Here is an 11,946-nt window from a genome sequence, read left to right on the forward strand (position 1 = left end):
GGAGAGTTCTTTCCTGCCTTTCTTCATGGTCCTTGTGTTGTGGAACGTGGAAAGCGGATTACATTTGGGCTTACGTGTGTCTGCAAACATCTGGTTGCAATCGAAACAAAGTCATCAGTATTGGTGTGCTATATTTTCTGATGGATTTTTTATATGTAAAACTGCTTTGTTAAATAATTAATACAAAGTATAACAAACAGTTAAAAAAAGCAGAAAAATCTATGTTGCATGAAAAAATACTGAATCTTTTATTTAAATTGTTTTTCATATTTTTGCATGTTACCTTTCGTGTTTTAATTTACTTCTATTTTGAAGAATAGACAGTATTTTTCAGTGATTGTATTTAGCGAGTTTAATTTTATTCATTTTATTTTTTTTTAATTTGTTTTGATTAAAGTTATAAAAATGTATTTTAATTTCACTTTTAATTTCAGATGTGTTTTAAAGAAGAACAGATTTCATTACAAATAAGAGTATTTTTCTAGTTTCATTTATATTCCATATTGTAAATAATATTTATGTACTTCTTATTTGTCTTATTTATTATGTTTATTTTTTCTCATGTAAATAAATTTTTGTAAAAGTTATTATTCTCTTGCTTAATAGTTGTAATTTGATTAACATATTTTTTTTCATCACTTTTGCATTTATTTTACTACCAGCAAAGTTCAAACAAATTTAGTTATTTTTTATTTTATACTTCTTTAAATACACTCAAAACCAACGTCATAAATCGACTTATATTAGGCTAATCTTTTTTCAAGTATTTTTTACTATTTTTTAGGATCAAAGTTAATGGACTAAAAACGAATTTGGTTCAGTTTAACCACACTTCTAAAGCACCTTCTCAAAAAACAACCTATTCTCTAATACAAAACTATTCTTTTTTTTCAGCAATTAAACTCATCCGTAGACAAAGTATAAAATAGTTCCTCTTTTTTTTCGACAAACGTTTCAAAACAACGCCCCCAGAGAAAGATCATCCTTAATCGGCTTTCGGGGTTTGTTCGCACATAGCCTCGGTGCTCGTTGGAAAACTGGTTGACTTTGTAAATTGAAAAACGGCAACGATTTTTTTTTACCTTTTTGTTCTGTTTTTTCCCTCCTTATGTGAGTGAGATCAAAATCTCGAGCGTGAAATTGCGAAATGCATACAACCTACGGTCCGGTTTGCACCCGTCGGTGGAATGAATAGTGCAACAGCAAGGATTCTCTACCCCAGAGCACTACTAATCGCCGATTAATTTTACCGGAACGTACGTTGGGTAAACTGCAACAAGAGTGGAAAATGGATGCTTACCCTGAAAATGGTGGTGTAAAGAAAAAATCAATTTAGCAAATCGGATAAGCGCAACGATTGAAATGGGGCGGTTGTAAAAGTATCGCTATTTACGAGGACTTTTTTGGTTCGTTTTTGCATATCCTAGATTACAAAAAGCGAAGCACACGGGTGCACTTTTTTGGTCGCACTCCTAAATTTTAGCGTCGGGACAAATCCCTCCATTCAAAACGAGCTTCATTTCGAAGTAATGAATTGATAAATTATTTAAACCATCGACATACTGCCTTCATTGAATCGCCATTGGTTCGATACACGGCCGGTGTACGACAGATTAGAGATGCGTCAGGAGATGTGTGAGATGTTTTCCGCTCGATTCTTTTTGTTCAATGAGCGGTTATTCAAGAATTTTTGCTTGTCACCTGTAATAACTTTGGGGAAACGCGCGGAACAATCGACCGCTTTCATTCGGAGACCCAGCACCAGACACAGTTTGTCTACAGTCTACCATCACTGGAGAGTGTCATCTTTACGCCACCGTTCACTTCAGTTCCACCTCACAACGCACTCACGCTACACGCACGATCGTCTGGAGCCATGACTCAGGAGCAGTCCACCGTACCGGACCTAAACTCGCCACCCTTCTCGCGGTTGTTCGTTCTCTGCGGTAAGCAAATTACTGCCAGTGCACTCGAGGAGTTCTTCGCCCCGTACGGCACAGTGGAACAGTGCCACATCGTACAGGACCAAACGACTGGCCAATCGAAGGGCATTGGGTTTGTGAAGTTCCAGAAAACATCCCAAGCAGCACGGGCACTGAAGGAAGCGGACGGTAAGCACATCGAGCCGGAACCGAAAGCGATCAAAGTGGAGATCGCTTCCAGGTAAGCGTAGAGTGTCTTCCTCATTGAAGCAGTCTTCAAACTCTTGTACACCTCTCTCACTAGCACGGTAGAATCGAAACCCTTGGACTGCCTGCGACTGAAGGTGAAATGTCCCGCCGAACTGGATAGTGATGCTGTAAAGGTCGAGTTTAGCAAGATCTCGGCCGTCAACAGTGTGCAACTGGTACCGGACAAAAAGTCACCGGGTAATAATGTGGCCTACCTAACGTTCGAATCCTTTCTCGATGCGGCACTCGCATACGAAACGGCCAAACCGGAACATAAGGCAAAGTTTGCAAAGATTAAACCGCGCAAGGTTAGCCTTGAGTCGCAGCCTCAGGAAACGAGAGGTTTCTTCCGGCCAGTTACTCGGCGCCGTTCGTCCGCTTTATTGCCGCTCACCAAGCTAACCGTATTGTGCAGTTCCACGTTAACTCAGAACCAGATTTGGCGTCTGTTTGACATTATACCGGGACTGATGAACTGCTCCATATCGCACGATGGTGGATCGATCTCTTCTGCAACCGTTACCTACAACAACACGCAGTCGGCAAAGTACGCCCGGGAGAAGCTGCACAAGTTCGAATATCCGATAGGGGAGAGAATTGTAGTAAGGGATGGAAGTGAATAAAGTGGTCTCATCGAGTAGTATGCTTCACAATTGATTGTCGGTTTGTGAGGAGTTCTCAATAAGGTGAAGGTGAATCTTCAATAAAATATAGAAGGGTCATTACAATTGTCGAGGAATTTCTTTCTTGAGATAAGTTTGTATATTGCGGTCGGTTTACCATACCAGAGCAGCAGAGCTACCTCTGGATTTGTTCTTCACTTTGGTCGTCCCGAATTATTCTGATAACAAGACCAACCAACGAAAGTTATATGATGATACAGTTCCAAGAAATATAGCGCTTTAAAGTTTGAATGTAACATCTTAAGTAAAGTTTGTAGGATTTTTGTGAAAATTTACATAAAATCTCACTCTTATATCTATATCACCCAACCTGATCGTACAATAAAAAACAATTGTAAATTTTTCAGTTCCGTAAAGGGTCATTCAACTATTACGTAACACTGGAAGGGAGCAAGGGGGATACTGCCAGCGTTACAATTTGTTACACAGAGGGAGGGGAGTGTTCTCTTCTTCGTCCTCTTGGCCTGATCATGGTCGAGGACGTCACGAAGGCTTGTCCAGGTCTCCAAGTAATTTCCAGGAAACTCGGTATAAGTCGTCCATTCGCGACTGCATTCGACAGGTTCGACTCCACCTGATCCAGCCAACGAGCTCGCTGTGCTCCTCCACGTCTAGTGCCGAACGGATCGTTGACGAGCACCTTCGTTCTATTGTCAGTGTATGTGGGAATACCGCACTGACATGGGCATGGATCCGAAGTCTCTCGAATGATAATATAGGCACTCCATACCCTACTCCGAATTAATACCTCCACGGCGTAAAAAACGGTCATATCTGAGCTTGGGTGATACGGAGAAACCCAACCCCTTGGGAAGATATGTTATATGGCTAAATTGAGCGAAGGAGGACAGCCAGTGTCTTTTCTCCATGTTAGGGCCGCTGGATGTCCTTTCTGTCTTGTTGATGACCCCCTGTCTCTCTGGATGACCCCCTCCGACGAGACAGGGGGTTAGGGAAGAGGCCTTGCAAGCCATCCTCAATACAAACACAACGTATCGTCACAGAAGGGGCGATTTCTCTTCTTGCGTTGATGACCTTTAAGGCCATTTCTGGCTTATTATTCAACTTTTATGTAAATACAGGTAAGATGCTTCCGGCGTTACGTTTCGTTACAATGAAGAGGGAGGGTTTAAAAAAAATCTCAATTTTTCCGTTACGTATCAGTTGAATCATCCCTAATCGTGTTAATTATCTATTTTAAATTCACTTTTCAAAATGTCCAGCTTTTATGGTGGTTTTGTACCAGTGTGCACAAGGAAAACATCCTTCCAAACAGCTGTTCATTTGACGTTTGTCATTTGTGGTTTGTTTTGTTATTGGCGGCAGTATTGCAGGGAAGCAAAATTCCGGAAGTAGCCAAATTTTCTATGTGTTTTATTAAAATAATACGTTCTAACACTTCCAAGACTTATTGTACCACAAATATTGTCTGTGTTTAGCTAAAAGTTCTACTTCGAAAAGCTTGAATTGCTTCGGTTTTTCGCATTATCCTGACAGCGGAAACGACTATTGATTATCTTTACAGTTTCGGTAGTGTACAGCAAACATGTCGGATCCTCACCGAGCGAAGGAAATATCGGAAGAACCGCCAATGTCGAGGCTTTTTATTATCTGCGGCAAACAGATAACGAATGAACAGCTGATAAAACATTTCGAATCGGATGGATTGATTGAAGAGTGTGTTGTTATAACGGATCGCAAAACTGGTCAAGGAAAGGGTGTTGCTTACGTAAAGTTTTCGAAAACGTCTTCTGCTGCCCGTGGGCTGCTGAAAAATGGTACTATCGTTGAAGGTGATAAACGTCCGATTAAGGTCATGATATCTGCTAGGTATGGCTTTCAGTTGTTAGAAAACATTCTCTTCTTTATTAATTATTCTCTATTCTATACTCCTTCTTCCCTCACAGCTACAATCGTGGTAAGCACAGTGATACAACTGCTGACGTGAACGAAAACCATTTTCTACGCCTATTTGCCATCGTGCCGAGCAGCCGTACGGAGGAGCAGCTGAAGGTAGAGTTTGGCTGTCACGGGACGGTAACACAGATTCGTCTAGTAGCGGATAAAAAGAATGATAAACAGTGTGCGGCGTACATTAAGTTTAACACCTTCCTAGAAACGGCACTGGCAATCGAAAACTGTAATCCCCAGTACAAGGCAAAGTTTTGCGTGCCGCGCAAACACGAACGGGAACCGAAAGGACAGCCAACAAAATCGGATCCGATCAATAGGAAGCGTACACATTCGCCTGATCGCATGCCGTCAGTCCGGAGTGACACGAAGCTAGTCGTGATCTGTAGCAGTCAGCTGAATCAGGATCGGTTGTGGCGTCTGTTTGACATATGTCCCGGGATGAAGTACTGCAACATCATTACGGCGAGTAAGTTCATGTTCGGTACCGTCGATTTCATTACTTTAGCGTTTTTATTTGTAGACGAAATAAATGTCACAGCTGCAGCAGTATATTCTAGCCGTGAAGAAGCACAACGGGCGGTGGATAAAATACACGGCTTAGAATATCCGATCGGTGAAAGGATAATCGTGCAGTTTGAAGACGAGTTTAAGGAGGAAATCATTACCAAAGATGCATTATCACACTTCGGTCCACCGAAGCCGCTCGTATCCGAATTGATACCGTGCGTAAGGAAAGCTTTCTTCATCTGCATTCCCGAACCAGTGTCCGTGAAGCTACTCACGGATGCATTTTGTCGGTTCGGTGATCTTATTAAAGTGTACTTCGTACCGGGGAAACGGCACGGTTACGCTGAATTTGCCAGCCTTATTGCCGCCAACCGTGCGATTCAGCAACTGCACGGCATACAGCTGGGTGAATGTCAGCTAAAGGTGCTAGAATGTGCCGAATACACGGGGGAAAGTAAGCGAAATAGGACGGAACATTAAAGCCAACCCGTGCAACGGCTAACCACATGGGGTAAGCTAGAACGAATGCTGACATTCATTAGGATACGTTTTTGTTTGTTTGTTTTTTTGTTTTCTGTTCTTTTCAGATGTGTGTTATCCTTTTTAGTGGAATAGTGTAAAAAGTGTCGAAGCGGATGGAAAACTGCTGCCTGCAATGATTGGCTGGCAGACCATCATCACTAATCGTTACTATTCTTTGCAGGTATGTAATCATGATGTTTTCAAAACCAAAAATGCATTACAAATTATGGAGAACACACCCACAATAATGAACTTAAAACAACTAACGAATGCATTCGGGATGGACACGAAAAAAACACCCCATAACATGCGGAATTAGAAACGTTGAAACTGCATTACGATTGAATGCTGTGTAACCTTTTACACTGAGATTAATTTCCCACTTCAAATGCCAATCAAATTGGTACGGCCGAAAAAAAAAGTTGAGGGAAGAACATAGAAAAAAAAGCTTTAACATGAATGTATTTGCTCACGGAACGATGCAGATTATGCAGCAGAAATTGCAGGAATTCGGAAAATTAATACTGACCTTGGGAAGGAATGGAAAAACGAATTGTTTGAATGTTACACTAATCAGTACTTACATATTTTCATTTCTTAAAACTTATTTAATGGAATAGAACACCTTTTTTGATTTTAGCGTTGACGTTATTATAAATGATATGACGAGTTCAAGCCGTTATTGAATATATATATAAATCCATATATTGCACATTCTATATTACATACACGGATCCGTATTCTTCTGCTGGAATAGCGAATCACCAAATAAATCTCAATTTCCAATTGCCAAATAACGAACATAAAGTTTACTTTACACTTTTTTCATATATTGAGAAAATTGATTAGTTAGTGCTTCGTAGATTTTGTAATTCAATTAAAATTTATCATTATTACGTAAATATTACAAATCATATAACTTGTGTACCACTCCATGAAAGTACAACCATCCGATGAGATGGTTAAAAGGAAACTAAATTCGACGGCTTTTCAATACCGCAAGAAATTCGCTTTCGAAAACTGCGCATGCTCTGCGATCGGTATATTTGTTTTCAATATGTAAGATGCTGCTTTAAAGGAGTAAATAAATTAATTTGTAACTGTTTTGAATAAAAAATTAATAAGTCTATCAAGGTACAGAAAGCAGTAAAAAGAGGATGCGCCGCACAGGAGTTCTTCGAGTAGCAAGCGCCTTCCAAACGGTCTCCTACGATGCCGCTTGTCTGGTTGCGAGCACCATTCCGTTAGTCCTTGTGGAGGAGGATATGCGCTGCAACGACGATAAGGCTAGCACGACGAGGTTAGGCTCAACACCAGAAATACGAAAGCAACAACGAGAGGAGTCCATGGGACGCTGGCAATATCTTTGGACACACGGAGCGTAGCAACAGAGATCACCTGGGATGAAGACGAGGAGACTTATCCCGGACATTATGTCTTGGGTAAATCGTACTCAACTCTTTACAAGGTATGGGCTTCTCCGGACCTACTTCGTTGAGAAAGGCATCATAGAGGGCTCGCCAAACTGCCACATCGTCGTCGAACGCGTCGTGGAGGATGTCGACCAAGTAATATTCCATTCCCCACGGATTGCTTGGACACAACACGAGATGCAGCAGCAGGAGCTAAGACCCACCCGGAAGAAGCGGTTATGGACGGGCGGATTGGAGCAGCAGCAGAGACAACCAGGAAGGATGACGCAGAAGCAGCCGTGAAAGCAGCAACGCCTCAACAGGATGGGTACATCGCACATAAGATCTTGTATGGAGTACTTGATGATGCAAGTTTCAGATCAGGTCGAGGAGTGATTTAGTTAGGCTCCCATCGACTACCAGGTTCGTCTCACGGGTCGGGTGTCTCGATGAATTTCAGGTGAGTATCTTTTGAAGATTCGTTGAAGGTACCTCCCCGTTAACAAAAAAAAATTACAGACAGCAGAATTCTGCGACGAAATATTACTTTGAGGTATAAATGACACAAAACGCCATATCTTGCTTTTGATAAGAGTGGTTTATTTGATTGAATGATATTTGCTGTTTAAATGTTTACTGTGTTGTATCTTACTATTTGTCTCCATACAGAGCTATATATGTATCAGTTACACTGGATTTGACGAGCATGCAAAAAAGCTTACCGGTTCTATTCATATGTCAAGTTTAAGAGTAACATTTACGCATTCTATCGACTACTGATTCTATCCCGCACAATGCTATACTACAATGTGAATGTGACTCATAAAGGATCGTTCTTTTGCGAAACAGAAAGAAGCTGCACGACTATTAGTTTACACTGACCCAAATCCTTTGACTAACTGATCAACTACGTATGAAATGACGGTAAAACAATTCTTATCAAACATATCACACCGATAGCCTTGTGAACAATGATAAATATTTGCTCTAATGAAAGCATTATCATTCGTCACTTCCGGTCGAAAAGATTACATTCAAGCCGAACAATGCCTATTGCGTGGATAAATCATTTGCGGTTTTGATTCGGAACCATTAATTAGATTGCTTTTATTTGGTGAGATAAAAGGAGCCTTACGAAACCAAGCTCTCTCTCTCTCTCTCTCTCTCTCTCTGTGGCTTGTATGTTTGAGATATTCCTAAAGGATATAACTTCATTCGGATCGCTCCCTTTTAGATGTGGTCCCGACCATCATCCGGTGGATGCTTACAGAAGCAATCCGGTGGACATGAAATCGGTGTCGTCTCCGTTGGACAATAGGTGCACCGTTGATGATGATAATCCTCGCTGAAAAGTATAATAGTAGATAGTTGTTTCGCTTATTTCCAATACACGAAATAAATTCTTCAAGGATTCACCAAGTCCATTTGTATGTTTCAATCAACTGGTGTAAATCCTTTCGTATGATTTGTTACAAATATTCACGATTGTTGTCACACGTTTGTCACACAGTTTTAAGATTATAATGTGAAATAGAATTAAAGATATATAAAATTATTTCTATCAAACCCAAACGGCAAGGTAAAGATGTTATCCACAAGAAGAAGTTCCCAACAAATCCGTTCCATATGTTTCTCGAATGTCTCAATGTTCCTGTTGCTCCCCGGGATAGCGATAATTGGTACTGAATAATTGATGAAATTAATTTTTAATTTACTACCACAACGACAATTCAGTTGAAACCCGCCTTCCGTTACCTTAGCAAGACGATTGCTATCAGTCATTAATTGCAACAAATACGGTTCCGAATACGAATGCCACAGATCTTTTGACGGTTTATGCCGTGTGCTTCACGTTAAGATGGTTGCCCTTCTTGAGCAAATGATCGGATAATGAGCGAAAAGTAATTGCTCTTACCAGAAACCATTTGCCAGCGATGTTTATCCTGCAGATGGGAAAGAAAAGCCAAAATTAAGAACCTTAAATACTCCCGCCGTCCCCGTAATAGCTTGAAATTTGGCGTGTGTCGAGTGGATTTGTTTAGCAGCACTCCATAATAAACAAACTATTTCCCGCCGGTGGTTGCCTCCCGTCGGTGCCTTATTTCGCAAACAAAAATGGTAATGTGGCAAACACGCCTTAAATGTAGCGTAAATCCTTACGATGGGAAATTTGCGTGAAGGGGGTTTTCTTCCGATAGGAAGAAGGCTCGAACTACAAGAACTCGAATCATTCTGAAATGCCGAAAAAACGGTTCGTTTCGCTTTGTTTTGAGAGAAAGGGCACAACGATCCATAGTGGGTATGGTAACAATGGTGTGCGGACGTTTCGGGAAGGTATGTAACACTTCATAGCCTTTCCAGATGAAGGGTGTAATTGAATCGTTAAAGGTTGCATCACTCAACACGTAGTGTAGTGCCCACCAGCCCATTGGGATGTTTGGATTGCTTCAAGGGATTGTATCTTTTTCTTTCGGCTTAACACGATAAGTATCCCAGCGTACAGAGGGTGCAGATTACAATTATAACGTAGATGATGATGTATTTCTGGGGAACGTTTTGTCGAAACTAGATCACTACTAGCTGACAAACTGTTTTGTTAACATGTACGCATAAATATACTGCAATACAATTATTTGTCCGTTTACAGATGAGCAATTGATTTTGAGATGCAATAAGTCCTTAATAATTCTTGAAGGATAGGACTAATCTTGGTACAAGTACCTTAAGGTTTAGTTTATCTTAACCCCAATTTCAAACTAACACAAATTAATTTTGTTTGCGGTATTGCAACAACGTATTAAACAATAAATTAATTGAAACCAAAAAAAAATCCTCCTATCCGACAATTGATGCAGAAGTGTATCATAAAAAAAACTATAAGATATTGGAGCTACAAATAACATAGCCATTAATCATTGGAACTAACTTATCTGTAGATTTAATTGTAGTACGGATTTGGAAGGAAATTTGACCTCTCCAATGCTTTTCTAAAATGACTATAAACTGCGGTTCGCCAGACCGGGATTTCATGATTCTGCTATTGTGTGAAGACACCGGCACCGCTGTCACTGAATTATCGAGTCACTCCAATTCCCAATGCTTATCTAGACATTACCTAGTCCTAGTAATTTTTTTTAGTATTTCTGAAATAGGAAATCACCAGATCTATCCATATATAGCAGCTTCATTACTATAATCGTTTCATTGATATTAAATCCTTAAAATCAGAGCAAAACTATACAACATATTGAAGTCTTTTGAAATTTTGATCAATCTGATCAAGCTTATATAAGTGACTGTGAGCTCAGAACTTTATATTACTACCAAGGAGATTGTCCTTGGCGCTCGGGAGAAAGGTTTGCCTGTCTACTCTTCAACCCATCGCTAAAGAGTTTCTTCTGAGACTTCAGGAATATTCCTCCATAGTTTACCAGATTCTGATATGCGTTCATGACACAGCACACATTATTAGCAGCTACTTACAAGAAAAGTTAGCACACATTGGAGATTAATGAGGCAAAACCCAAAATGATAACTACACCTCCATTGGACCTGCTCATAGTTGTCGATGTGGTGATCTCACTATTAAAATAGTCCAAAATTTCACCTTTCATCCAGTCACTATCTACGACGTTGAGATATGTGCTGGAGTGTTGACTGCTGAATAAATTTTGCCACTTAAAATACGTGTCATAATTCTCAACAAATACTTTACGGCATTTAGCAATAGATACCAAAATCCATTGAAATATCATGAGTAAGACGATTCATTGCTCCAGACATGAGCCGTGACATCTAAGTAATTTTAACCTAAACAAATGTAAAATTTATTAAGAGAGTTCATGCTCCATGCTGCAATTTATCATTAAATTTTATAAAAGCGTAGAACATATAAAAATGTCACATATAAAAATGTCTACAAGTTAGCCAATATAAAGTAAGATGTAACAACATTGGCTTGATCGAAACGGTGTACCGGTGTATTACACGAAAACAGGAATTTCTACCTGTTGCTTCCACTACGAATTTCCTTTAAACTGATTTGTTTAGAATTTCGAATCACAACTACTTGTCCTGCAGTGCAATCAAACACGATCCAGAAGAGAAAGGTGTCTTCACATTGTAATTATGTCAGCATGATCACTAACGGTCACTCAAATTCACTTACAGTTGCAAACATCAGACATCAGTACACCCTTAGCCTACCATCGTCTAGAACAATTGTTTTGTTGAAAATGATTTATATGCCACTGCAAGAACACATTTCACACGTTGCAAACGTACCTGCATTTGATTACTCGCACGACACTTTGCTAGATTCAGAACCAAAAACAATAAACGCATCCAGATTGATCCGGACCAGATTGTTGAATATTTGAACGATCCTTGTCCGCTGTGTGTCGATGCACGATGAAAATGTTGCCGTCGGCAATGGCTCCAAATCTGGTCGGAATTCAACGCCCAGGACCTTCAACGCGCAACAGTTCGAGCAGCGTGACGGAGATAATGGAAAATTGGTTCACAACTTAACGAGCAGCAGCAAGCAAGCCGCGCGTGTGTGTGTGTGTGTATGTTGGTGGTGGATATTCTCGGGGGAGCAATAAGGGCGTATATTCGCACCCAACATAAAACACTAAAGCGACAATGTTTCTCATGGTGGCAGGAATGTGAAACAGTGCGCGCGCGCGCGCCTAAATCTTATGTGAAGGAATGACACCAGCACGGATCGCTGATTGG

General features: G+C 40.4%; 2 protein-coding genes and 1 long non-coding RNA gene across 5 annotated transcripts; 2 read left to right on the plus strand and 1 right to left on the minus strand.

Annotated features, from left to right (window-relative positions):
- The first annotated feature begins 536 nt into the window (after positions 1-536).
- On the plus strand, positions 537-3,317 carry LOC125767358 (RNA-binding protein 45-like). Its single transcript, XM_049433852.1, has 2 exons — positions 537-2,163; positions 2,227-3,317. The coding sequence occupies exons 1-2, from the start codon at positions 1,877-1,879 to the stop codon at positions 2,792-2,794; spliced, it is 855 nt and encodes a 284-aa protein (XP_049289809.1). The 5' UTR covers positions 537-1,876; the 3' UTR covers positions 2,795-3,317.
- Positions 3,318-4,282: 965 nt separating this feature from the next.
- Positions 4,283-6,592, plus strand: LOC125767341 (RNA-binding protein 45-like). 3 transcript variants are annotated; one of them, XM_049433822.1, is made up of 3 exons: positions 4,283-4,684; positions 4,762-5,786; positions 5,979-6,590. In XM_049433822.1, exons 1-2 carry the CDS (start codon positions 4,401-4,403, stop codon positions 5,753-5,755), a joined length of 1,278 nt encoding a protein of 425 aa, XP_049289779.1. In that variant the 5' UTR covers positions 4,283-4,400; the 3' UTR covers positions 5,756-5,786; positions 5,979-6,590. The 3 variants fall into 3 exon arrangements, with proteins under 3 accessions (XP_049289779.1, XP_049289778.1, XP_049289780.1); XM_049433823.1 differs by having other exon boundaries at positions 4,286-4,684; positions 4,762-5,234; positions 5,289-6,589; XM_049433821.1 differs by having other exon boundaries at positions 4,762-6,592.
- A 1,181-nt stretch (positions 6,593-7,773) lies between these two features.
- LOC125767377 (uncharacterized) lies at positions 7,774-11,640 on the minus strand. The gene is made up of 3 exons (XR_007418766.1): positions 11,494-11,640; positions 8,965-9,152; positions 7,774-8,891 (listed from the first exon to the last, which is right to left on the minus strand). It is a non-coding gene; the product is annotated as an uncharacterized LOC125767377 (long non-coding RNA).
- Between the last annotated feature and the right edge of the window lie 306 nt (positions 11,641-11,946).

Source organism: Anopheles funestus, chromosome 3RL (genome assembly GCF_943734845.2).
Source record: "Anopheles funestus chromosome 3RL, idAnoFuneDA-416_04, whole genome shotgun sequence".
NCBI classification, from domain to species: domain Eukaryota; kingdom Metazoa; phylum Arthropoda; class Insecta; order Diptera; family Culicidae; genus Anopheles; species Anopheles funestus.

Bases quoted from the DNA above. Each gene is read 5' to 3' on its own strand.
- LOC125767358 (XM_049433852.1), top strand. From the start codon at position 1,877: ATGACTCAGGAGCAGTCCACCGTACCGGACCTAAACTCGCCACCCTTC. The intron at 2,164-2,226 runs GTAAGCGTAGAG...CTCTCTCACTAG, and splicing joins AAAGTGGAGATCGCTTCCAG to CACGGTAGAATCGAAACCCT.
- LOC125767341 (XM_049433821.1), top strand. From the start codon at position 4,401: ATGTCGGATCCTCACCGAGCGAAGGAAATATCGGAAGAACCGCCAATG. The intron at 4,685-4,761 runs GTATGGCTTTCA...CTTCCCTCACAG, and splicing joins AAGGTCATGATATCTGCTAG to CTACAATCGTGGTAAGCACA.